The following is a 27,437-nucleotide window of genomic DNA, read 5'->3' on the forward strand; positions in this document are numbered from 1 at the left end:
TGCTAGAAAGCGAGAGTGCGCGAGGGAAAGTGCGTGTGCATGCGTCAAGGAGAGCAAGAGTGTGCCCATGAGTTAGAGAGAGCGAGAGCGTGCACACTCATGCTAGAGAGAGTGAGATTGCGCACGCTAAAAAGAGCGAGAGTGTGCTTGCCACTTGAGGGAGGGAGCGAGCGAGAGTGTGCATGCTAGAAAGAGCAAGAGTTATTGTGGGCACTAGAGAGAAGGGGAGTGCGCGTGTGCACTGGAGATAGTGGGAGTGCGCGCGTATGCTAGCGAGAGCAAGAATGTGCATGTACTAGAGGGAGCAGGAGTGTGTGTGTGCATGCTAGAGAGAGCAGAAGTGCTGCTGTGCTAGAGAGAGAGAGAATGTACACACATGCTGGAGAGAGTGAGAGTGAGCACGCGCTAGAGAGAATGATTTTGCGTGTGCGCTAGAGAGAGCAAGAGAGCGAGCGTGTGTGTGCTTGCATGCGCAAGAGAGGGCGAGGCTGTGTCCACGCGCGTTGGAGAGGGTGAGAGTGCGTGGATGCGCCATGGAGAGTGGGAATGTGCATGCACGCCGGAGTGAACACGAGTGAGAGTGTGCATTCTCGCTAGAGGGATAGTGAGCATGCTAGAAAACGAGACTGAGAGAGTGAGCACTCACTAGAGAGAGCGAGCATGCGCACTTGAGAGAATGTGTGCGCTCTTGGCATTTGAGAGAGAGAGCGAGAGTGAGCGCGCTAGAGAGAGAGAATATGCATACGCTAGAGAGAGCGAGAGTGAGCACACACTAGTGAGAATGAAGGTAGTGATGAAGAGAGCAAGCGTATGAGAGTGCGTGAGAGGCAGAATGTGGAGAGAGTACGAGAATGCTGTGCAAGAGAATGAGACTGCACATGCGAGAGAGCAAGTGTGTGGTGTGTGTGTGCGCATGTGCATGCGAGGGGGAGAGAGTATGCATATGAGAGAGCTTGTGTGCAAGACACAGGGAGTGTGCATAAGAGCATGAGTATGCACGCATATGTGTGAGTGCACATGTATAAGAGAATAAGACTGCGCGCAGGCGAGAGAATATGCATACTTGAGAGAGAGCAAGTTTGCTTGCATATGAGAGTGGGAGTGTGTGTGTGCACAAGAGAGAGCGTGTGCGCTTGCAAAAGAATGTGATCAAGTGCGCGTGTGCATGTGAGAGGGTGTGCATGAGGGGGAATGTGGGCATGTATGTGAGAGTGCATGTATGTATGAGAAAGAGGGAGAGGGTGCATATGTGTGCGAGAGGGTGTATGCTCACATAAGTAAGAGAATGTCTCTGTCTCTGCGAGAGAGCGAGTGTGTGCGTGCGTGAAAGGACGGGTATGTGCATGCGAGCGGGAGTGTGTATGTGTGCACTCGAGAGGGGGAGAGTGTGTGAGAGCGCGTTCGGGGGGGAAGAGTGTGTGTGCGCCCGTTCGGGGGGGAGTGTGTGTGCATGCGCTCGGGGGTGGGGGGGGGGGAGTGTGTGTGCATGCGCTCGGGGGTGGGGAAGTGTGTGTGCGCGCGCTCGGGTGGGGTGGGGAAGTGTGTGCGCGCTCGGGGTGGTGGGGGAGAGAGTGTGTGCATGCGCTCGGGGGAAAAGTGCGCGCGTGCTTGAGGGGAGGGGGATAGTGTGAATGCACATGCGAGTGTGTGCGTGCGCACGCGCATGAGAGTGCATGAATATCTGTGCGAGGGGAGTGAGTGTTTGTGTGCGAGAGAGGGAGAGTGTGTGCACACGCATGCAAGGTGGAGAGTGTGTGTGCGAGCACATGCGAGAGAGAGTCTGTTTGCGAGCATGCGAGAGAGGGAGAGCGTGTGTACAAGTGAATGCGAGTGAGTGTGTGAGCGCATTTGTGCTCGATAGCTTGTGTGTTTGTGTGCACGAGGGAGGGAGGACATGTGTGCATATGTGAGGGAGCAAGAGCGCGGCTTTGCACGCAAGAAAGAGATAATGATCATGTATGCACGCACCCGTGATAGAGAAAGTGTGTACGTGTATGCGTGCGCGAGAGAGAATGAGCGAGTGTACAATGGAGAGAGAGTGAGCGTGTGCGCGAGGGAGAGAGAGTACACATGGATGAGAGAAATTGAGTGCATGTGCACACGTACGAGAGAGATTGTGTGTATGCACGTGCACGAGAACAGTTGTGCATGTGCATGCGAGAGTGAACATGTGCGTACAAGTGTGTGTATGCTTGCAAATGCGGGAGAGGATGAGAGTGCGAGAGACTGATCGTGCATATGCGAGAGAGAGTCATCGTGCACATATGAGAGAGAGAGAGAGAGAGAGAGAGAGAGTGTGTACGCGCGAGAGAGTGGGGGGTGTACATGCGCCTGCAAGAGAGTGTGAGTGCACATGTGAGAACGAGAGACAGAGAGGGGGTGCACGTGCACATGCAAAAGACAGAGCGCATATGCGCCTAATAGAAGCTTCAAAATGCATTAAAACCCAGTCAGCATTCAGGCTTTAGCTGACCAGTAACAAATAACATTCATCCCTCATAAAGTGTCAGGCAGTGACCATCTTCAATAGGAGAGAATCCAATCACTACTGGACATTCCTAAACTAAAACTGTTTCCTAAAACTGAGTATCACACTTTCAATATCCTTGTGGTTACCGTAGAACAGAAACTGATCTTGACTAGCCATATAAAGGCTAGGAATTCAGTTGTGAGTAACTTACCACTTCCCTCCCAAACCTGTCCACCATCTACAAGACACAAATCAAAAGTGCTGACCATATGCCTGGATGAGTGCAGCTCCAACAACACTTAAGAAGCTTGGTACATCCAGGCCAAAAAAAAAACTGTTTACTTGATAACTCCAGCATCATCATCAACATTCAGTCTCTTGAACACTTATCTGGTAGCAACAGTGTGTATCACCTACAAGATGTACTGCAATAATTCTCAAAGGCATCTTCCAACCTGTAATCTTGACCAGCTAGAAGGGCAATGACAGCAAATGCATGAGAACACCCTGCTTACAAATTTCTCTTCAAGCCACTGACCATCCTGACTTGGAACCAAAGCTCTATTCCATCACTGATGCAGGGTCAAAATCATAGAACTCAAGTCCCAACAGCATATACAAATACTCACACTCCAAGGACTGCAACAGTTCAAGAAGGCAGCTCACAGCCATCTCCAGCAGGCCAAGTTATTAGGGATAGGCAATAAATTCCAGTGTAGGTAGCATTTACAATGTGTGAATGAAGAATATGCAGTCCTGTCACCATGTTGGAGCTTCATACAATTCTATCAAAGTTGAGGTTTCAGAATTAGTCAGGAGTACAGTGTTGGAGAGTTGGTTGCATGCTGAAATCTTGAGGCTGTGAAACCCGAGGGAGTGAACAGCTGTGTGCACCTTTAAATGCTGTCAAATTTTCCAACTGTAATTGTGGCCAACGTGATTCAAGCTTGTGGCCTAGTTCCTGCAGCTTTAAAAGTGGCTGTCCTGAAGTACTTTTAAAAACCCCAACTCTTCTCACATTCCCCTCCCTTCCACATCCATGTTCATACTAAGTCAACCCCCACCGAACACTGCCCTCAAGTTGTGCCTTTGCAGGTGTGACTCATCACCCTCGTGCGTTTGGAGGTCTTAGTGAGGAGGCATGACAAATTTCCAACCTTGAAATGAAGTTCTGATGGAAAGAGTTTTGGAGTCCCTCCATTAATTTAGTTACACTGTCTTTTTTTAGTGGCAGCTATTTTTATTTTCATTGCTTAAAATATCTGCTTATTTTAAGGTCATCAGTACCGGAGAACAATGCATGTAGATATGTTGACACTTGGTTTAATATGAAGAAATTGGAGTCTTTCAGAACTTCCATTTATTTTTTTCTTTAAATTTTAGGCTGACCCCTTTGGAAGTAGTGATCCATTTGCACCGGCTGCAACCAAAGGCCCAGGTGAGTTTTTGCCCATTTTATGCTGTAAAATGATTGTCTGATTCCATCAGTATCACAACAGTCAACAGAAAATATTGGAAATATTTCTGACTAGCCTCCAGAGTATTTTCACAAATTCTGTTATAAGCCATCAAGCTGAAATGTTAACTGTTTCTCTGCGTGCAGAAGTACTCTGACCTATTGACCATTCCTAGCACTTCCTTTTTCTTCATTGGATATAAGCATCAGTGGAAAGACCATAAGGAGGTGGAATAGGAGTGGGCCATTTGGCCCCTCGAGCCTGCTCTGTACTTCAATAGGATCATGGCTGATCTGACATTACTCACACCCACTTTCCTCCATTTTCCCCATCACCCTTGATTTCCTGACCGATCAAGACTTTCTTACCCTTAATTATGCAGAAAGACTCTGCCCCTATAGCTCTCTGTGGCAAAATGCTCTAAAGAATTCCAATGCTGAAATTCCTCCTCATTTTCTGTCTTAAATTGACACTCCTTAATTCTGTTGCCCTGTGGTCCTCAACTCGCCCATGTGGGGAAACGGTCTGTTCATCAGGCCACTTAGGAATCCTATATACTTCAATGAGATCTCTTCTCATTCTTCTAACTCTGAGTCACAACCTTTGCTCATAAACCATCCCTCCACACCAGGGATCATCCTAATGAATCTTCTCTGAACTGCCTCCAATGAAATAATAACTTATGGAACCAAATGCGCTCACAGCACTTCAGATCTAGTCTCATCAGCACCTTGCACAATTGCAGTGAGACTTCCCTACTCTTGTACTATAACCAACTTGAAATATGAGTCAACATCCCATTAGCCTTCCAGATGACTGTTGCACCAGTGTGCTAGATTTCTGTGTTTCATGGACAACGTCCCCCTACCACGTCCCTTTGTGTTGCAACTTTCTACCATTTAGATTATACTGTGTTGTTCTCCTTCCAAAATGAACAACTCCACGTTTTCCCACATAATACTCCATTTACCAACATTTTTTTCATTCACCTAACTTGTCAACATCACTCTGTAGACTGCATCCCACTGACATCCTGCCTATCCATCTATTTTGCGTCATCTACATATTTGACTGCAGTACATTCACTTCCTCCTTCCAAGTCATTAATGTATATTGTAAACAGTTGAGGTCCCAGCAGTAGTCACAGTTTGCCACCCTGAAAACAAACCCTCTTGCTGATTCTTCCCCATTAGCCAGTTCTCGATCCATGCCTCTAAGTACCTCTAATACCGTTGGCTCTTGTGTTTAATATGAGTCCAAATGCAACACATCGACTGGTTGAGACTTCCTCAAAAATGCTCTAATAAATTTGTCGAACATAATTTTCCTCGTGATGCCATTAGATTATGATTTTCCAAATGTTCCTGCTATTACTTCCTTATTAATTGATTCCAATAATTTTCCAACAGAAGACATTAGGCAAATTGGCTATAGTTACCTGTCTCTTGTCTCCTAGTATTTATTACTCATTCCTAGTTGCCCCTTTGACCGTCCTGCTGGGCTGTCAGAAGGCAGTTAATGGTTCACCATTACTGTGGTCACCATTACATTTAGCCCAGACTTGATGGCAGATTTCTTTCCTCCAAGGGCATCAGTGAGCCAGGTTGGTGTTTATAATTAATGATTGTTGTTATGCTCAACATCATTGATAACTCATTTTGTATTCCGAATTTATTAATTAAATTTCAATGCCATGGGACTTGACCTCATGTCCCTAAAGCATTGGCCTTAGCATCTGAATTACTAGTCCAGTGACACCATCTCCCTAAATCATTTCAGATTTGTAGCTGTGAAATGGTGCCCATTTCGACATTATACTTTTCAGTGAAAGATTAAAAATGAACAAATATGTTTATGTTGATCTGTTGCACAGCTTCATGCAAGATGTCAAGTTTGTGATTATGCAAATAGTTTTTAGCAGAAGCTTGATTTGTATCCTAAGCAGCTTAATTTCAAAGAAAGTTTGGACACAGTTTCCTGATGGTCTCAAATGTCTCACAGTTAATTCTTTCTGCACATTAAGAAAGGATAAAAGAAATGCAAGTAGCTAAATAGTGGGTGTCAGTTTATTTTTCTGAAGCCTTCCATTCTTTCCTCAAGAGTAGCAGTTTTTACTGATACTATTCATGAAACATGAATTGTCCCATCACCTCAAAAAAACTTTCATTGTGCATACCAACAGATACCCCATTGTGATGGCAGTCACAGCTGACCCTGCAATTGCTCCTTGTCTAAGGTCCACTTCCAGCAATATCATTAAATAGTTACCTGAATTTGGATCCTGAATGCTGTCCTCTCCCCTCCCTTCCCTGACCCAATCACATTCCTCCCTTCCCTGACCCAATCACATTCCTCCCTTCCCTGACCCAATCACATTCCTCCCTTCCCTGACCCAATCACATTCCTCCCTTCCCTGACCCAATCACATTCCTCCCTTCTCTGCCCCAACCACTTTCCTGCCTTCCCTACCCCAACCACTCTCCTGCCTTTTCCACCTCCTGCTCCTTTCCCTTGCCTCTCCCTTCTCCTCCCCTCCCCTTACCCTCACCTCCTCACTCACCTCTGTATCCTTTTTCCTGCACTTTCCACCTCCTCTCTTCCATCTCCATCATCCCTCTCCATCTTCACCCAGACCTTGTCACAACCCCTTCCACTTCACCAGCTCTTAGACTGGAGAATAGATGAAGTAATTATTTAAGATAATCAAATTACCAACAAAAATGTGTTGTGGTAATTTGTGGAAGACAGTTAATATCTGAATGTTTTCCCTTAAAGAATGCAGATCCTGTTGAATTGTTGAATGGTGGTCTTCAAAACATAAACTAATAAACAATAAAGACAATTTGATTTAGATAGAAATCACAGTGTGTGTTAATTCATTTTACTTTCTCACTGACATATCCATGTCCTTTGAAATGAGATTTTACATTATCCTTTATTGCCAGAGCTTAGAGAATTCCTTCATTCAAAAAATGTTAAATGTGTCATGAAATCATGGAATCCCTACAGTGTGGAAACTGGCCATTTAGACCAAGTTGTCCACACCGACCCTCTGACGAGTAACCCACCCAGACTCATTCCCCTACTATTTATCCCTGACTAATGCACCTAACTTACACATCCCTGAACACTGTGGGCAATTTAGCATTGCCAATTCACCTGACTGCAGTTTTTGGCTTGTGAGAGGAAACTGGAACACCCGGAGGAAACCCACACAGACATGGGGAGCATGTGCAAACTCCACTCAGTCACGTAAGGCTGGAATTGAACCAAGTCCCTGGTGCTGTGAGGCCGTAGTGCTAACCACTGAGCACTGTGCCACCCAATATGTGAGAATATTCGAGGAAAGTGTATTCACTTCCTTGTAAACGGATTTCAATTCTTAATATTAATATTTTCTCCCTGTGCCTTGGTTGATTAATAGTGTTTTTAAAAAAAATTGGTTAGCTAGATATCCAATGTAAGTAGCAAACCATCACTAAGATTTTCCACTTCTAAACCAAGCTACTTCAGAATAGAGTTTCTCAATAAATTTAATAAAGAACTGTGGATGCTGTACATATGAAACAAAAGCAGAAATTGCTGAAGACACTTAGCAGGTTTAGCAGCAGCTGTGGAGAGAAAACAGAGTTAATGCTTCAGTCTGGTGACCTATCATTAAAACTGATGATGGGTCACCAGACCTGAAACATTGCCTTTGCTTGTTCTCCACAAGTGCTGCCAGACCTGCTGGGTTTTTCCAGAAATTTCTGATTCTGTATCAAGAGTTTCTATTTGCCTGATAGAAAATGCATGCATTTTCTCTTCTCTGGACACTCTTTATCTAAAATGTTTGGAGAATTCAAATGTAGAGTACAAGAGCTGAAGATTAGACTCTGTCATGTATCTAAGGATACTATTGGAGTTTAATTAGCTGCATATCCAGTTAAGAATACTTAAATTATTTTTGGATTGCCAGGTTGTTCTAATTTCTTTTCAGTCTTCTCTTTGAGAAATTAGTGTGAAGTAGTGAAAGAATTCACTTCAAAGAAACACTTGCTCCATGTGATAACCATATTTATACCAGCTGATAGAATGGTTAGTACTGTATATGTGGAAGTTTCAAGGGATCCCGTAGTCAAGGTAATGACTGATTGTGGGATGTCTATGATCATTTACACTCACTCGAAATTAGACTCGTTCACCTGTCAGTCACTTGTGCGCTGACTTACACTTGTTCCTCATTTCAATTTTATCTCAATTTTAAAATCCCCATCTTTCTTTTCATTTACCTCCTTTCATGTTCTTCCTTGCAATCTCTTTCAATGTTGCAACCCTCAATTTCTCTATTCCTCCAATTCTGGATCTGACTTACCTAGCTCAACTATTGTAGGATCAATGGCTATGCATTAACTGTCTGGTTCTGAATACTTGTAATACCCTTCCTAAATCTCTGTACCCTGTCCTTTCTTGACCAAGTATTTGATCATTTATTCTGATACATTGTTATGTGGCTAGGTGTGAAATTCCTTTTGATTTCTGTTTGAAGCACTCTAGGACTTTTTGCTGTGTTAAATCTTTTATTCAGACGATTGTTATTATATAGCTTTGAATAAGGTCAGAAGTCACATGACGCTAGGTTTATTTGAAATTTGATGTCATGTGACTTCTGACCTTGTTCACCCCAGTCCAACACTAGATCCTCCATATCATAGCTTTGAATGTCAACACACAATTCAGGATTGGAACTCCTTTTTCTACTTCCCAGACTGGAGTGATTTAAACTCTACATAATGTGTTACAGGCAGAAGTGTTGCAAAAGGCGCTCCTTGACTTTTCAGGTATGTGAAGCCAAATGGAAAAAATTTGACCCCAGTGATAGGTTTATCTTTCTAAATATTAGCTGATTTATTAGTGATGTCAGAGCACCTGGGTCGATTGCAAGTATGGCTGCTTTCAGTATCATTTTGCTATACCATCTACAGCTGCTTGACTTTCAAACTTCCTAGATATTAAGTTACTACTCCCTTGATCCTAATCTTGCTAAACAGCTGATCACTCAGTTTCCCTTCTAGCCTTTAGGTAAATGATCATGTTAAAAGTTTCTGTCTGTTCAAGTGTTTTCTCTCTCCCTCCATTAAAACTGAAGTAAACTATCCTCTCCTCAGAGATCCCAAATCATGACTCCAAAGCTTTTGCAAACTACCACAACACCTTTAGCCTCCCTTTCCTCATCAAAGTTGTTCAGGTTTTGGTGGCTCTCAAATCTATGCCTATCCTTTTGGAATTTGTGTTTGACTCCCTCCAATCCTGTCCCACAAAGTCACAAGTGGCATCCTCCTTTTCACCAGCCTGGTTCTTTGATATGGTTGGCCACATTGTCCTCCTTCAATATTTTGTTGCTCCCATATACCTCAGTGGACTGTACTTTCCTAGATACATTATTGTGGCCAGAGTATCACTTTTTATTAACATCTCTTGTTCTCTTACTGTTACTTTTGGTCTCCCCTCAAAGACCTGCTTGTAGCCCCCATCCATTCCTCATCTGTAGTGCCTCTCAGCAGCATCATCCGGTAGCACAGTGTTAGATTTTACATTTTTCTTGGCAACCAGCTTAACATCGCAACTACTTTTTTCAATTCCTCTGTTGTTGCTAACTTATTAGACAGCTGATTTGACATCCTGAACTAAAAGAGTAGAAATTTCCTTCAATTAAACATTAGAAGACTGAAGCCATTGCCTTGATCTTAGTCCAAATTCTGTTCTCGAATACTGACTCTTCTCCCTGCCAACCACCTAACCTAAACTGTTTGAAACCTTTTTTTTGCCTTATTTGACCCCACCATGAACTTCTAACCACACAGCTAAGCCATTATTGCGAGTGCCCAGTTCACCTCTATGACATTGCCTTCTCACTCTGCCTCAGCATATCTGCTGCTGAAGTTTTTTTTCATGCATTTGTTACTTCTAGATTTTAGTTTTCCAACATACTCCTGGCTAACTTTAAATTATTTGAATAGAGTATCCTATATTTTGCAGTCCCATTTTTAATTAAAATTTAATCAAATTTAATTATTGCTCAGCCATGTTTTTTAAATTTTGAACTTTTAAATTCCATGAACATGATAGTAGCTGAAATCAAACTAAAAGTTAACATTAATGCTGCACTTGGGGGCATGGGTCTTTTGGCATATGAAAGTGTTTCATAGCTGGCAAAATAGACACGGTTACAATGAAAACAAAAACAAGCCGTTTTTGCTCAGCTAAGTGCCACAACGGCAAGGGACAAATGATCTTGAGGGATGAGTATTGTCCAGAATGTATTTTTCCGGTAGTGTTGGTAGACCTTTTACATCATTGAAAGAGTACACGTGACTTAATTTAACTTTGGATTCATGCGACATTATATGGAACAGTACTGTGCTTCCTCAATAGTGTATTGGGTTATTAGCCTGGACTGCATGCTTAAATCTCGGCTTGGGATTTGCATCTCAAACCTTCTTGCATAGGGATAAATGTGTTGTTTCTGGCATCTTTTCCCATAAACATACACAATCCATTCTATTCCATGAATTAGCCACCAGTCACTATCTTAATATCTGATCACATATGGTACCTTCATTTCAAACAGCAAGTAACCTTTCACAATGGGATGGTATGCGAATGTAGTCACTTAAATTTTTCAAATAGATTCCATGTTTGATCCACGTATGAACCATTGTATTAAGTAAGTAAACAGAGACTTGTTTAAATACATGTTGAAAGATGGAGAAATACAATTTTGTAATAATAGCTTTTGGGGTTTATTGAAAAGCTTTAAGCGGGTTAAATATTCATTCTGAAACTGCACTAAAAGAACCTAATAGAGTTCCCAAGCTGATGGTTACCCACAACAGTAACTGAGTCAGCTTTTCAGCATCAGGTAAAGTCCCTTTTCACGACAGTACAAAAATATTCTCTACCCTCAAGTTAGGTTGTAAATTGGGACAGTGGAGGCAGACTGCTGTGCCTCCCCCTCTCTCCCCTCTCCTCAAGCATTGAGTCATCCATATAGATTGACTGATTCCCAACAATGTGCTGTTAAATTAATATCTGAAAGCACATCTGGTATGTTGAGTCATTTCCATTTGATTAACACCTCCATAGTGTAGCTGAAATACTGGTACTTGCAGCATGAATATTAAACTGAATATGGATTGCAGTGGTTCTCAAGAACATTTGGGCATGAACAATAAATACTGAACCTGTCAATGACACCTGTATCCCAGAAAATAAATTCTGCATCAATAGGTAAGAAGTTACCCAGATTGTGGTTTGATGCTTATTTTCCACTTGCTGAAATATCCAGCATAGCTTTTCACTATAGCTATAATGACTTAGCTGAAGGAACAGAATACTGTATATGCAGTGTTTGCTGATGACTGTAAGTTAATTGATCTAGTAACTAGTGTGAATGAAGGCAAAAAGTTGTAAGTAAATTGTTAGATTCAACATGGGGAGAAAAAAAGCAGATGGCGTTCAACATGGGGAAGTGTGAGGTCATCTACTTTGAAACTAAAGAAAGATTGATCGGTATATTTGAAAAATGGAGAGAAGCTAGGAACTGTGAAGGAGCAGACAGATTTAGCTGTCCCAAATATAGAAGTCAGTAGAAAAACAAGTGGACAGTCCAACACAAAAGGCAACAAGAAAGAGAAATTGAATGATGGCCTTAATTTCTTGAGAGGTGGAACCAAAGGAGAGGCAATTATATTACAGTTGCATAAAACTCTGGTTATCCCTATCTTGAATACTTTGTTCGTTCTGGGCATTATATCTCAGAGACAGATACTAAAGTTAGAAGGGTTATATTCTGAAAAAGTGTACTTGTAGGTGGTTCAGTTAGCTTTTCCAGGGTCATGAATTAAATGGATAGTGTTGATAGGCAGAAATGTCTGTCCTTGTGTGGGAGCCTAATTTGTGTACCCAATGAAAAATTAGAGCTAGGCATTTCCAGTTTGGTTATATTTATCTGGTAATGGAGTGTGGATATTGCTGACGAGACCAGTATTTATTACTCATCCCTATTTGCGCTTGAGAAAGTGGTGGTGAGCTGCTTTCTTGAACAACTACAAAGTAGTTCAAGTTCACATGGACCATCTGGGATACCTACCTCCACTTCCTGGCCCTCTCCATCTCCATTTCCAACGAACGACTCAACATGGACATCTACTGCAAATCCACCGTCTCGCACAGCTACCTGGATTACACCTCCTCCCACCCTGCGCTGTCCCTTATTCACAATTCTTCCACCTCTGCCACATCTGTTCCCAGGAGGACCAATTCCACCACAGAACATCCCAGATGGCCTCATTGTTCAAAGACTGCAATTTCCCCTCCCATGTAGTCAACGATGCCTCTCCACTTCCTGCAATTACGCCCTTCCCCCCCCCCCCCCCCCCAGCCCCACCCCCACCCCCCCCCCCATTTATCTTTTAGCCCCCTTGGCCCACTCCCTCATTCCTGATGAAGAGCTTATGCTCGAAACATCGACTCTCCTGCTCCTTGGATGCTGCCTGACCGGCTGTGCTTTTCCAGTACCACATTCTTCAACTCTAATCTCCAGCATCTGCAGTCCTCACTTTCTCTTGCTATAGGTAGAACCATGATGCCGTTAGTGAGGGAATTCCAAGATTCTGACCCAGCAACTCTGAAGGAACAGAGATACATTTCTAAGTCAGGATGCTTGAAGGGGATCTAGCAAGTGGTAATGTCCCCATGCATCTTCTGCCCTTATCCTTCTGGATGGTAGAGGTCACTAGTTTTAAATGTTGTGTTGAAGTAGCCTTGATGGGTTGCTGCAGTGCATCCTCTGAAAGGTACATATTGCTGCTTCTGTGCCTTGATGATGAAGGGAATGAATATTTTTCTGTCGCACTTCTGATCTGTGCCTTTGTAAATGATGGACTGAGTTTGCAGAGTTTGATGACTTACTCACAGCAGGATACACAGTCTGTGACCTGCTGTTGTTGCCATGGTTTTTATGACTGGTTTAATTCAGTTTCTGGTCACTGGTAATTCTCAGGTTGTAGTTAGTGGGACATTCAATGATAGTACCATTGAATGTTAAATACAATGCTTAGGTTCTCCCTCATTGCAGATAGTCATTGCCTAGCATAATGATGCAAAATTTGCTTGCTGCTTACCAGTTAAGGCATGGATCATGTCCAGTTCTTGATGCATACAGGCTGTAGTGATTCTGTATCGAAGCGATCACAAATGGCATGGTGCAATCATCAATGAACATACCCACTTCCTATTTTGTGGTGGAGGTAAGGTCATTGGTGAAGTAACTGAAGATGGTTGTGCTTAGGACACTATTCTGAGACATTCCTGCAGTGATATTCTGGGACTAAGACTGATCTCCAACAACCACTGCCATATATGCCAGGAATGATTCCCAACCAGTGGAAAGTTTTGCTCAGAAACCAACTTCATGCAGCTCTTTGAATCCATATAGTCAGATGCTACATTGTTGTCAAGAGCAGTCACTCTCATCTCACTACTGGAACTTGTTTTTTTTTGGTCTGTAATTGAACTGAGGCTGTAATGAGGTCTGGAGCTGGGAGACTTTGTTGAAACCCAAAACTAGATATAAGTGAACAAGTAATTGCTGTGTAACATAGTCACTTATCTTGCTATGATTCAAAGACTAATAGGGTGATAATTGTCTGGGTTGGATTGGTCCTAGATTTTATGAACATGATTTACCAGGGCCATTTTCTACGTTGCCAAGTAAATGCTGATTTTATTTTAATAGTTTTCTAAAATTGGTCCTAATTGTTCCTAATGGTGAATGTCAGTGAAGGTTCCTGCTCCTCATTTTATTCAGTTAATATTTAGCTTCAGAAAATTCTCAGTGAGGACAGCACAGGGGCTGTATGCCCTCGATGGTAGAATTGTCAATGTATATGAAACTTGAAAAATGACTACTTTAGTGCGATCTGAGAAAGCTGCAGATATCTGAGAAGCCTTGCTACAATGCGAGTCAAATATTTTAGGTGGGATGTTGTGTAATAGAAGTACTTTATTTTCGTAGTGATAGGAGTATTGATATGTTCCAAATCAACCTGTTCAGAGATATTGTGACATACGTCTGGAATTCATAGGACTTGAACTTAGATTGCCTAGCTCAGATGTAGGGACACAATGGATGTGTCGCAAGAGCCCTATGATAGTAGTGTTCTTCATTTTCTAATCAATCTGTTCAGGTATTACATACCTCTATAACAGGACCGGATTTGAATCTGGGCTTCTTGTTTTAGAGGTAGAGATGCTACCATCATACTGCAGGAGACCCTGTGATTAAAGTGTTGATACTTTGAGCAACAATTCATTCAGAGAAACAGATTGACAATTAAACTTGCGTCAACTCAATGCCTGACTGGTAAGAGAAATTGGTAGATTTGAATCATATGACTATAATAGGTTTATAGTAGCTTTTCCTCTAAACTCTCCTGTACATTCTGACATTTATTAAGGAAGTGCCAGTGTATGTGTTGCTCAGGGTGCTATGTGTATGTGTGTGTGCTGTATGGTGCCTCAATGCACTAAAATTACTTCATCAGATTTTAATCAAAGTGTCTGCAACTTCCTCTGAGACAACTGGGCTCCTTTTATAAACTGGGTCTGCTAGAAACTTTGTGATTGAATGGAGTTGTTGAGCAAGCCAGAATTCTTAAGTAACCAATATTGTGTGAATTGAAACCGCTACTATTGATTAACTAATCAGTGATCAGCTGCCTTGATCACTGATTAGTTTCAAAGGGACATGGGACTGCTCATCTTCCATTGTAGCTGAGTTTGCCTTTTTCTCTCATGCATAGTGTTAAGGAACCAGGGAACTGAAATAAATTAGACATTAAAGCAAATCAGATGCAGTTCTACTTGTAAAACCAATTTGTTAATTGAAGTTAAGAGAAAGTGAGAAAAAAACAGCCAAGTGTATATGTTGGAAAATATTCTGTTTTGTGTTTAAAAAAAAGTGTCATTTAAAAGATGTTGGAATGCGGGTGTTGTGGCTAGGCTGATAGTTACTGCCTATCCATCTTTGCAATAGGATGATGGTGGTAGAGTACTTTATTTAACTGCTTTGAATTCTTTGTAGCGGTTTGATGTAATTGAGAATCTGTTAGGCCACTTCAAACGGCATTTAAGAGTCTGATTTCTATATATCCTTTTCACACTCTACGGGAAAGAATCACATTGTGAACCTTGCCACTCCATAGTCACCAAATCAGTATTCCTCTGTAGAAACTTTTACTTTTTGTTGACATTAATTGTACCACTTTATGCTTCTTGGCAATGCCAACAATTACTCACTTCAGATTTGGATATAAAATCTGGGATGATACTTTAATGCTGTAATGAACTATTGAATTGATAGAGATGCCATCTTTAGGTCAGAGTGAAAGCCCTTTGTAGCTTGTTAGGTGAACAAAAAAAACATGGCACTATTTCAAAGATGAGTAGAGGATTTCAAATAATATTAACTCTCGCATAACATTATCAAAAATGGAAAGGGTTAAAGGATTCAATTATGGATTTCAAAAGGAAATGGTTAAGAACCTGAACGGAAAGTTTGTAGGAAAAGAGAGTGGACTGAAAGGAACTTAGTTGGTTTCGGTGGCAGCTGACACAGACTCAATTGGATGAATGTCCTCTTTTGATGTAACTAAGCTGTGATTCTATTTGCTGGCCATTATTTTTCCATTATCTAGTTACTGTTGTGAGAGGTTCCTGAATGCAATATTTTTGCTGCATTTCCTACAGCAGGGAACATTCTTAAATATTTGACTATACAGAGCTTTCAGGTGTCCTCAGTTTGTGAAATGTGTTTATTCAACACAGATCTTAGATTGTACTGACTTACGCCTTGGCGTAGGAAGTAGAATTACATGGCTGTAGGCTATTACAGACTCTATGGGTAAACAGTGAGCCAAATTTACTGAATGAAGTAAAGAAATTACTTACAAGATTTCTCTCCTTGTACTGGTAACTTAAAATGAATTGGAATCAGTGTAAACTAAATCTGAATTAACAGGAGAAAGTGAGGACTGCAGATGCTGGAGATCAGAGCTGAAAATGTGTTGCTGGAAAAGCGCAGCAGGTCAGGCAGCATCCAAGGAACAGGAGAATCGACGTTTCAGGCATGAGCCCTTCTTCAGGAATTCCTGAAGAAGGGCTTATGCGTGAAACGTCGATTCTCCTGTTTCTTGGATGCTGCCTGACCTGCTGCGCTTTTCCAGCAACACATTTTCAGCTCTGAATTAACAGGCCTATGATACTCCAAGTAAAAAGGCCATTTTCACAAATAGTTGGTACAACAAAGACAACTTGCATAACCACATGCAATTCCAAAGTTCTCTAACTTGACCTTTGGTATAGGGGATCACTCAATTGATGTGGCCTTCAAATCACATTCACCAGTAGCTGTATTCCATCCAAGACATAGTCATCACCCTAACAGCATAGTTCTGTAGGACTTCTTTGGTTAGCATCACAACAGTCTTCCAGGCACAGATTCCCATGACAGTCTTTTATTAAATTCCGTTTGATGAACTTTGTGTTAAATAGTGGGCTCTGGCAAAACTATAGCAGTAGCAGTAAAGTAGTCTTACCTATAAATCTCTGCTCTAACCGTCTCTTCAGCTTTCTGCCCCATACAACTATTATAAACACAGACCTCTTTGTAATTATGCCTTTGTTGTTTGTGCCCAACCTGCAATGCAACTCTTCTTTGTTATTGACAGTATAACTTCTTTGTTTGTCTATCTTTATGTATGACCACACAGCACATTTGTATCTTAGCTTTCTACCTGCGGGTACTGCTGCAAGTAGTAGGGCGCTAAGTCACATGGACAAGTATGTCTTACCATTCAATAAAATTGCAATAGATGCAAGTTCTTAAAAGTCCTTTCTAAACATTCCTTAAAAAACCATTTCAATTCCTGAGGCATTTTAAAGAAATTACAAATTTTCTGTGTGGTACTGCTTCTGAAAGAAAGATATCACTGGCTTTGCCCCAATACTTTACTGAAATGTCGGTTCTTCATGCAATGTTCCATAATGATCAAGGGTGGGAACTCTGCTGTCTGAACCCTAGATGACATCATATTGATGAGTAGAATTAGCACTGTAACTTGAGTCTTTTACTCTGTAGAACTTGCTAAAAGGAATGCTAGGCAATTGAGGTTTTATTGGAATGTTGCTTTAAGATGTTTAAATTAATGTATTAATGTCTTAACTGAAATGTGCAGGTTTTGAGACAGGTTGAAATTTGTAAATAAAATCTTATCAAAAATAGTCAAAAAGCTAGCAAATTATTAATAAATTATTGTATGTTGTTAAAAATGTAACTTTAAAATATTTTAGTGTATTGATGATCTTATTTTGATGCCACACCAGGCATGAGATTTATAAAAATACAATTGAAAAATTACTTTGTAATGGTCACTTCATGTTTGATTATGCATTGTTATACCATAAGACAAGGCTATTTGGCCCATCGAGTCCACTCTGCCATTTAATCATGGCTGATGAGTGTTTCAATTCCACTTACCCACACTTTCCCCGTAGCCCTTAATTCCTTGCGCGATCAAGAACTTATCAATCTCTGCCTTGAAGACACCCAAAGACCCGGCCTCCACTGTGCTGCGTGGCAATGAATTACACAGACAACGCTCTCTGGGTGAAGAAATGATTCCTCATTTCCTTTCTAAATTGACCCCCCTCTAATTTTAAGCTATGTCTTCCTCGTCTCCCTGCTTAACGGAAGCAACTTGCCAGCGTCCACACTTTCTAAGCTATGCATTATCGTGTATGTTTCTTTTGGATTTCCCCTCAACCTTCTAAACTCTAATATTAATTGTTAATCGAAGGATTGAATTTCTTTAAATTTCAACCAGTGAGAAGTTGTTAAATCTGAAGTTTTAGTGTGACAAAGTTTAAAATGTACATGTGCATAAAATATACTAATCACTCTCCATTGACATGGGAAACCGAATCCCATGTAATGTTGAAGTATGGTTAGAAGGCTGTTACGACACAGAGGTCAAACCCTTTGGTTAATGAAAACCAAACACCCAGAAAAGCTCTTTGCCTTGTAATCTGTTAAAATGTGAGGGAGTGACCGGGAACTTCTAAATTTCCACTATTTAAAGAAAAATAACATTTATTTTCCTAACTCTAATAGTGAACACCAAATAAATAATTAACAACCGGAATACTCTTTCCCTTAACTGAACACATTCCGATTAACATGCTGTTCCCATAACACACTTATTACACATTGCATTAACTTAATTTCAAGTGCACACAGTCTCTGTCTTCTTTGTTGTCTTCAGTTTTCTGCCTGTTGATCTCCCTAGGTGGTATTCTTTCTTTTTACTGTGAGTATGTTTTCCAGGAAAAGGTATTTTTTGATATAGAGTGCCTTGAAATTGCTTTGAGAACAAGATTTGGATGGGCAGTTAGTTCTACGGCACCAAGTAGTTCCCCTGCTGTTCATTGGAAGTTGCTCTGTGTTCGCCAGCAGTTACCATGACCAGTTTTCAAAACACCTGCGTCTTTGTATTCCCCTCCTCAACATCATTCCCTGTCATTCGTCTGATGTTGTCAGAACAATAAACTATTTCATTAATTTTGCATTGTTGTCAAAACAGCAACCAAAACTCAGTTATCAGTTAACAGTCAACTCTTAAATGCATCTATTTTGGAACAGCTCATCTCCCAGCCGTTCCGTTCGGGCAGCTGAGCTTGCACTTGCAGTTTATTTAAAATTCAGAAATGCTTTTGACTTTGTAACAAGGCGAAGGATCATTATCTTGGGGAATATGCTTTAATTCAGTTTCCAATTTACAGTCGCATTCTGAACATGTTAGATATACCATTTTTATTGAAAGGTGGGTTGTTGAAATATAGGTTGAAGAACTGGGACAGCAAAACTTAAGCACAGTAGTGGCATCACTAGTAAGGGGTTTCAACTGCAGTGAGACTTTTAAAACCGTAATTTCCATCATAGATGTGGATATGAATTTATAATGGAGGAAAATGCGCTTAGATGTATATAAATGTTATGCAGGTAGAAGTCAGATTTTTAATGTGATTTGGAGAAGCACCTCATTGCTTATTTTCACGTAACACTATTGATATGCACAATGGAAATTTTTCATTGAAGTGTGTTTAGGAATATACTTACAATCAAAACATAGTATTATCCATGGGTATATGGCAGTACTCAAGTTTGGGAATCTGGTAAAATAATGAGCATGTTATCCTTTGATAAGGTCCAAAGAGCTGAAAAGTTGCCTGTTTACTCCTACATTGGTTTCAGTCATATGTGTAGATATCCTGAAAATATTTTAATTAAAAAAATCTATGTGTAAATGAGAAGTTAGCTGCTTTAAGCCACTAAAACAGGATTGCTAAGTCCTAGTAGAATATTAAATCATTATATTTTTCAGGAAAAATAAAGTTTATATTCCATTCTTCTCATTCATCGAATTCAGAGATTGTTGTATATTCGCAGTTGCTGTCAAACACAGCAACGTGTTTTTAAAAATGGTGGATGTTATTGAGTATGTTACGTTGTGTTGTATATACCTTGGGAGAGTTGTTTATAGCAAGGCTATTACTGATATTTTTGCTAATTTCTTAACCTACTGAACAAATTAATTTGTATTGTCTAGATCATCCACTCAAATTCATTAATGCTAATGTTAGAACATAGAATGTTACAGCGCAGTACAGACTCTTCGGCCCTCGATGTTGCGCCGACCTGTGAAACCAATCTGAAGCCCATCTAGCCTACACTATTTATTATCATCCATATGTTTATTCAGTGACCATTTAAATGCCATTAACGTTGGCAAGTCTACTACTGTAGTAGCCATAACCATCCAAGGAAAAAGGCTGTCCTTGTCCACCCTATCTAATCCTCTGATCATCTTGTATGTCTCTATTAAGTCACTTCTTAACTTTCTCTCTAATGAAAAAAGCCTCAAGTCCCTCAGCCTTTCTTCATAAGACCTTCCCTCCATATCAGCAACATCCATTAAATTTCCTCTGTACCCTTTCCAAAGCTTCCACATTCTTCCTATAATGCGGTGACCAGAACTTCACACAGTACTCCAAGTGCGGCCGCACCAGAGTTTTGTACAGCTGCAGCATGACCTCATGGTTCAGAAACCCAAGCTGTCTACCAATGAAAGCTAACACACCGTATGCCTTCTTAACAACCCTATTAACCTGGGTGGCAACTTTTGGGGATCTATGCATATGGACACTGAGATCTCTGCTCATCCACACTACTGAGAATTTTACCATTAGCCCAGTGCTCTGTATTCCTGTTACTCCTTCCAAAGTGAATCACCTTACACTTTTCAGCATTAAACTCCATTTGCCGCCTCTCAGCCCAGCTCTGCAGCTTATCTATGACCCTCTGTAACTTGCAACATTCTTCGGCACTATCCACAACTCCACCGACATTAGTGTCATCCACAAATTTACTAACCCATCCTTCTATGCCCTCATCTAGGTCATTTATAGAAATGACAAACAGCAGTGGCCCCAAAACAGATCCTTGCGGTACCCCACTAATAACTGAACTCCAGGATGAATATTTCCCATAAACCACTACCCTCTGTCTTCTTTCAGCCAGCCAATGTTTGATCCGAACCACTAAACCGTCCTCAGTCTCATGCCTCTGTATTTTCTGCAATAGCCTACTGTGGGGAGCCTTATCAAATGCCTTACTGAAATCCATGTACACCACATCAACTGCTTTACCCTCATCCACCCGTTTACCTTCTCAAAGAGCTCAATGAGGTTTGAAAGGCATGACCTGCCCTTCACAAAATCGTGTTGACTATCCCTAATCAATTTATTCCTTTCTAGATGATTACAAATCCTATATCTTATAAACTCTTCTAACAGTTTACCCACAACTGAATTAAGGCTCACTGGTCTATAATTGTCTCTACTCCCCTTCTTGAACAAGGAGACCACTGCTATTCTCCAGTGTTCTGGCACTAATCTTGTAGACAATGACAACATAAAGATCAAAGCCAAAGGCTCTGCAATCTCCTCTCTAGCTTCTCAGAGAATCCCTTAATAAAACCCATCTGACCCAGGGGACTTACTTTGTGAAGTGTGGAAATAAGTAGCTAACATCTCCTCCCTATAAACCTCAATCCCATCTCGTCTAATAGTCTGTATCGCCTCGCTAACATTGCCTTTTTCCTGTGTGGATACTGACTAAAAATATTCATTTAGTGCTTCTCCTATCTCTTCAAAATCCAGACACAACTTACACTACTGTCCTTGACTGGCCCTGATCTTACTCTCATCGTTTTTTTATTCCAGACATGCGTCTAAAAAATTTTAGGGTTTCCCGTGATCCTACCTGTCAAAGACTTCTCATGTCCCCTCCTGGCTCCTCTTACCTCTCTCTTTAGGCCCTTCCTAGCTATCTTAATATAAACCACCTCCTTCCTCCTGACAAGAGATTCAACTTCTGTAGTAAACCGTGGCTCCTTCGCTTGACCACTTCCTCCCTACATGACAGTTCTTTGAGAAGGTGACTAAGGAAGTGGACGAGGGTAAAGCAGTAGATGTTGTGTATATGGATTTTAGTAAGGCGTTCGATAAGGTTCCCCATGGTAGGCTAATGCTAAAACTACGGAGGTATGGCATTGAGGATACATTAGAGGTTTGGATTAGGAATTGGCTGGCTGGAAGGAGACAGAGGGTAGTAGTTGATGGACTATGTTCATCTTGGAGTGCAGTTACTAGCGGTGTACCACAAGGATCTGTTTTGGGACCATTGCTTTTTGTTATCTTTATAAATGATCTAGAGGAAGGGCTTGAAAGCTGGGTAAGCAAGTTTGCGGATGACACAAAAGTCGGTGGAGTTGTGGATAGTGAGGAAGGAAGTGGTAGGTTTCAGCGGGATATAGATAAGTTGCAGAGCTGGGCAGAAATGTGGCAAATGGAATTCAATGTAGCTAAGTGTGAAGTCATTCACTTTGGTAGGAGTAACAAGAAGATGGATTACTGGGCTAATGGTAGGCTACTTGGTAGTGTAGATGAGCAGAGGGATCTTGGTGTCCATGTACACAGATCTCTGAAAGTTGCCACCCAGGTAAATAGTGCTGTGAGGAAGGCATATGGTGTACTGGGCTTTATTGGTAGAGGAATTGAGTTCCGGAGTCCTGAGGTCATGTTGCAACTGTATAAGACTCTGGTGCGGCCTCATCTGGAGTATTGTGTGCAGTTTTGGTCGCCATACTATAGGAAGGATGTGGAGGCATTGGAACGAGTGCAGAGGTGGTTTACCAGGATGTTGCCTGGAATGGTAGGAAAATCTTATGAGGAAAGGCTGAGGCACTTGGGGCTGTTCTCATTGGAGAAGAGAAGGTTTAGGGGAGATTTGATAGAGGTGTATAAGATGATTAGGGGTTTAGATAGGGTCGACACTGAGAACCTTTTACCGCTAATGGAGTCAGGTGTTACTAGGGGACATAGCTTTAAATTAAGGGGTGGTAGGTATAGGACAGATGTTAGGGGTAGATTCTTTACACAGCGGGTTGTGAGTTCATGGAATGCCCTGCCAGTAGCAGTGGTGAACTCTCCTTCTTTATGGTCATTTAAGCGGGCATTGGATAGGCATTTGGAAGTTATTGGGCTAGTATAGGTTAGGTAGGATTCGGTCGGCGCAACATCGAGGGCCGAAGGGCCTGTACTGCGCTGTATCTTTCTATGTTCTATGTTCTATACATACTTATCAAGGCCGCGCATAGCTGTTCCTTGAACAAGGTCCACATTTCAGTTGTGCCCATCCCCTGCAGTTTCCTTCCCTGTCCTAATAATCCTAAATCTTACATAATCGCCTCAAAATTGCCTTTCCCATAGCCGTAATTCATGCTCTATGGTGTATACCTATCACTTTCCATCGCTAAAGTAAACATAATCAAATTGTGGTCACTATCACCAAAGTGTTCGCTTACTTCCAAATCTAACACTTAGTCGGGTTCATTACCCAATACCAAATCCAATGTGGCTTCGGCTCTTGTTGGCCTATCTACATACTGTGTCAGGAAACCCTCCTACCCACATTGGACAAAAACTGACTCGTCTAAAGTACTCAAACTATAGTGTTTCCAGTCAATATTTAGAAAGTTAAATTCTCCCATAACAACTACCCTGCTACTTTCGCTCCTACCCAGAATCATCTTTGTAACCCTTTCCTCTACATTTGTAGAACCAGTTGGAGGCCTATAAAAACTCCTAACAGGGTGACCTTGCCTGTTTCTAACCTCAGCCAATACTGCCTCAGTAGATGAGTCCTCAAGCATCCTTTCTGCCACCATAATACCGTCCTTGAATAGCAATGTCACACCTACCCCTCTTTTACCACCTTCCCTGGTCTTACTGCGATATCTAAACCCTGGAATCTGCAACAGCCATTCCTGTCCTTGTTCTATTCATGTCTCTGAAATGGCCACAACATCGAAGTCCCAGGTACCAATCTATACTGCAAGTTCACCCACTGTATTCTGGATGTTCCTGGCATTAAAGTCGTCACACTTCAAAGCACCTTCCTAGCTGCAGGTGCACTACCCTCAACCTCCTGTACACTGGAGCTACAATTCCGGTTCCCATCCCCCTGCTGAATTAGGTGAAACCTTCCTGAAACACACACACACACACACACACACACACACACACACTTCTAGTTCATATGTAGACCATCCCATTTGTAGAGGTGCCACCTATCCCAGAATGAGCCCCAATTGTCCATATCCCAATTGAATCCCTCTCTCCTGCACCATCCCTGTTGCCATCTTCAACTGCTCTCCCCCTCTCTCTCTATATTCCTCATCTTGCTAGCACATGGCACAACCACCAGACCAGAGACAACAACTCTTGTTTGTTCTACCTCTAAGCTTCCACCCTAGCTCCCTGAATTTCTGCTTTACATCCCGATTCCTTTTCCTATGTATATCGTCAGTCTCTGTGGACTGTGACTTGGGTTGCTACCCGTCCCCCTCCAGGATCCTGAAAACATGATCCAAGACACCACGGACCCAGGCACGTGAGAGGCAATCCACCAACCACAAGTGTCTCTCATTCCCACAGAATCTCCTCTCTGTCACCCTCTCACTCTGGAGTGCTCAGTAACTAATGCTCTCCTCCACTTCCCCTTCCTTTCTGAGCAACAGACTCTGCGCCAGAGAACTGTAGCCCATGGCTTACCCCTCACCCCACCCCACAGTATCCAAAACGGTATACTTGTTTTTGAGGGAAATGGCCACTGCCTGCCTGTTTCCTTTCCGTCCCCTGACTTTAGTCCATCTACCATTTCCTGTACCTGAGGTGTGACTACCTCCCTGTAACTCCTCTCCTCTCAATTACCCCCGGTAGTTACATTCCTAAGCAGCCTCTACTTTTGAGTAATTGGTCTATTGTGGCCTTTAACTGTACACAAGCATCCAATGTGAAATTCCATGCAGAAAGAATTTCTGATTTTACTATTGAGGTATTTTAGAATGAAATGAGATTTTTAAGTTTGCAGTGATAAAATATCAGTGAATATCAATATTTTTTGTTTATAGAATATAACTTTATCCTCACTTTGATAGAGCAGTTGAATTCTTTTGATCAAAATTGTTCCACTTACAAGTAAATGCATGTACACAATCTTAGTGGAATTATCAGCACCAGGAAATATGAATATTTTGGACTCCCTCAAACTCGGCAAATGGAGGAATATGAACCATTTAAACTACAAGATGCACTGCAGAAATTCACTAAAGATCCTTAGATAGCACCTTCCAAATCCATGTCCACTTCCATCTAGAAGAAGAAGGGCAGTGATACATGGGAATGCCACCATCTTCAAGTTCCCCTCCAAACTCACCAGCCTGAATTGGAAATATATTGCCATTCTTTCTCTGACCAGGGTGAAAATCCTGGAATTCCCTCCCTAAGAGCATTGTGGGTCAACGTTGTTGGCTGTCATGGTTGAAGAAGACAGCTTGCCACCATCTTGTCAAGGGCAACCAGGAATAGGCAATAAAAATGCAGAGCAGCTAACAATGTCCAAGCCCCACAAGTGAATAAATATTAAAGAAGTTCTCTCCCTGTGAAACACTTGTTAATATCCAAGAGCCATTTTCAGTTCCCTGTTTCCTCTTATGTTGCTGGTGGTGCAATTTGAAAGTTTTATCCATTCAAGACATATAAGAATGTACTGTGTCTCACCCAGTCTAGAAAAATGTAACATATGTGGCCTGTTTCAAAACTGCTTAATTTAAATTTCTGGATAGGTGGAACTGTGCAGAAGATCCCTCCAATGTTTTTCAGTTGTTTAATTCAAATGTTTGTACGGGAAAATGGACTGCAAATTAATTAATCAGGAGTATATTGCTTAAGAGATTGTATAAGATCGCGTAAGATTTTAGATACCAAGTCATAAATTGCAAATCGTATAAAATTACTTGCAAAAGCACTAAAACATTTGAAATATCAAATTAAATGTCTGTTTTTCAACAATTAACCCACAATTTCTTCAGCAAAATGTTTAAGTGCAGGCATCATAAAAATAGAACCTGCATGATTTTGGTTTCCAGCTGTGCTCTGGTCCCTGGTTTACAATATGTACTTTGTTTTCTGCAATAAAATAATTTTCTATTTTCAGCTTGCATCTCGCTGTACAAAATGCAAAGCATGTTTTCTGTCTTTTGCAGACACATTTCAAAACCTTTGAAACCTGATTAATGTTTCCTCCCTGTTGTCATCTATGCCAGCAAATATAATTTAAATGGAAATTTATTATTAAGTGTACACATTTGGAGTGTTTTGAGAGGTTCAAAGGATTTAATTGTCTTTACTGATATTGAACTTTTTTCGCATCTTGCGGCATGAAACGTAGATAGCAGTCTGACGTTTCAAATCATTATAGTGGACGGTCAAGTCTAGTGTTGCATCTAGATTACTGGTCACTTAATTTCTGGGTAAAGGACTCTGAAATTTGACCTGTTAATATTGTGACAGTTCCAAACTTGTGGTTTATGTTTTGATCTTATGGCTGGCAAAACTTCATTAATACAGCAGTCTGTGTCAGAAAGTCATGGGTTCATATACCACTCTGAAGATCGAAATAGAAATAGCATACTGAGGAGATGTCTTCTTTTAGATTAGATATAGAATCTGCCAGTCCTTCAGGTGGATGTGAAAGGCCCCTTGACACTATTCAAAGAAGAGCAGGAACATTCTCTTTGATGCGGCGACTGAAATCTACTTCTTAATCAACAATTATTAATAGATCATCTGATCAATATCTTATTGCTGTTTACAGGATCTTGCTATGTGAAAATTAGCTGCAAGCATTTGTTATATTAGAGTGAGGAAAAATTAATTGGCTATAAAGATGACCCAGGGTCATGAAAGCTGCTAGATAAATGCAAATTGTTCTTCTTGGAGTGGAGTGGAGAGGAATCATATTGTTTATTCTAATGAGGATGCACTGAGTCATCAATGCCGCCAGTAGTGATGATAGCCTCCCCTATTGACATTGCTGTTTCTGGTGGTAATAGTGAGGCTGCCATTATCTTTTCTTTACATTACTGCATGGATGATGATAATTTCACTAAAGCGTCAGCGACTGAGTGGTGATCTTATAAAGGTTTATAAAATCATGGGCGTGGATAGGGTCAATAGACAAGGTTTTTTTCCTGGGGTGGGGAAGATCAGAACAGATTTATGGTGAGAGGGGAAAGATTTAAAAGGGACCTAAGGGGCAACTTTTTCACGTAGAGGGTGCAGTGTGTATGGAATGGGCTGCCAAAGAAGTTGTGGAGGCTGGTACAATTATACCTTGATAGGCATCTGAACAGGAAGGGTTAGGAGGGATATGGGCCTAGTGCTGGCAAATGGGACTTGATTAATTTAGAATTATGGGGTCAGCATGGACAAGTTGGACCAAAGGGTCTGTTTCTGTGCGGTACATCTCTGTGACTGTATATAGCATCAGCTACAGAAAGTTTGTACACTCATCAGAGAGTTGAACCTATTACTAAGCATGCTGGGAATTCTGTTCCAAAGTAGTGTTCGCATTTTATTGGACTTTCCATTAGAATCTCGGTACCCAGAATGTACATTGAAATACATTGGTTATTGGAAGGAGGATGCAAGGCCTCACACTTATAAAATTCCATTTGCTATTTCCTAGCCCATTTCTCCAGCTGATCAAGGTCCTGCTGCAATTTCCGATAACCTTCTCATTGTCCACGATACTACCTATTTTAGTGTCATCTACAAATTTACCTTGTACATTCTCATCCAAATCACTGATATAGATAACAAACAGCATTGGTCCCAGAATCGAACCCTGAGGTACACTACTAGTCAGAGGCTTCCATTCTGACAAGCATCCTTCCACTATCACCCTAAGCTTCCGACCATCAAGCCAAATGTGTATTGAATTTGCT

The 27,437-nt window shown here is 41.3% G+C and overlaps 1 protein-coding gene across 6 annotated transcripts in view; it reads left to right on the top strand.

Moving 5' to 3' along the window:
• eps15l1a (epidermal growth factor receptor pathway substrate 15-like 1a) overlaps positions 1-27,437 on the top strand; it is a 366,481-nt gene that overhangs the window by 207,935 nt on the left and 131,109 nt on the right. For all 6 annotated transcript variants that reach the window (XM_060846401.1, XM_060846406.1, XM_060846402.1 and 3 more), the window contains one exon: positions 3,854-3,908. In XM_060846401.1, the coding sequence (XP_060702384.1) occupies positions 3,854-3,908 (55 nt within the window). The remainder of the gene's footprint in view (positions 1-3,853; positions 3,909-27,437) is intronic.

Source organism: Hemiscyllium ocellatum, chromosome 28 (genome assembly GCF_020745735.1).
Source record: "Hemiscyllium ocellatum isolate sHemOce1 chromosome 28, sHemOce1.pat.X.cur, whole genome shotgun sequence".
Taxonomy (NCBI): domain Eukaryota; kingdom Metazoa; phylum Chordata; class Chondrichthyes; order Orectolobiformes; family Hemiscylliidae; genus Hemiscyllium; species Hemiscyllium ocellatum.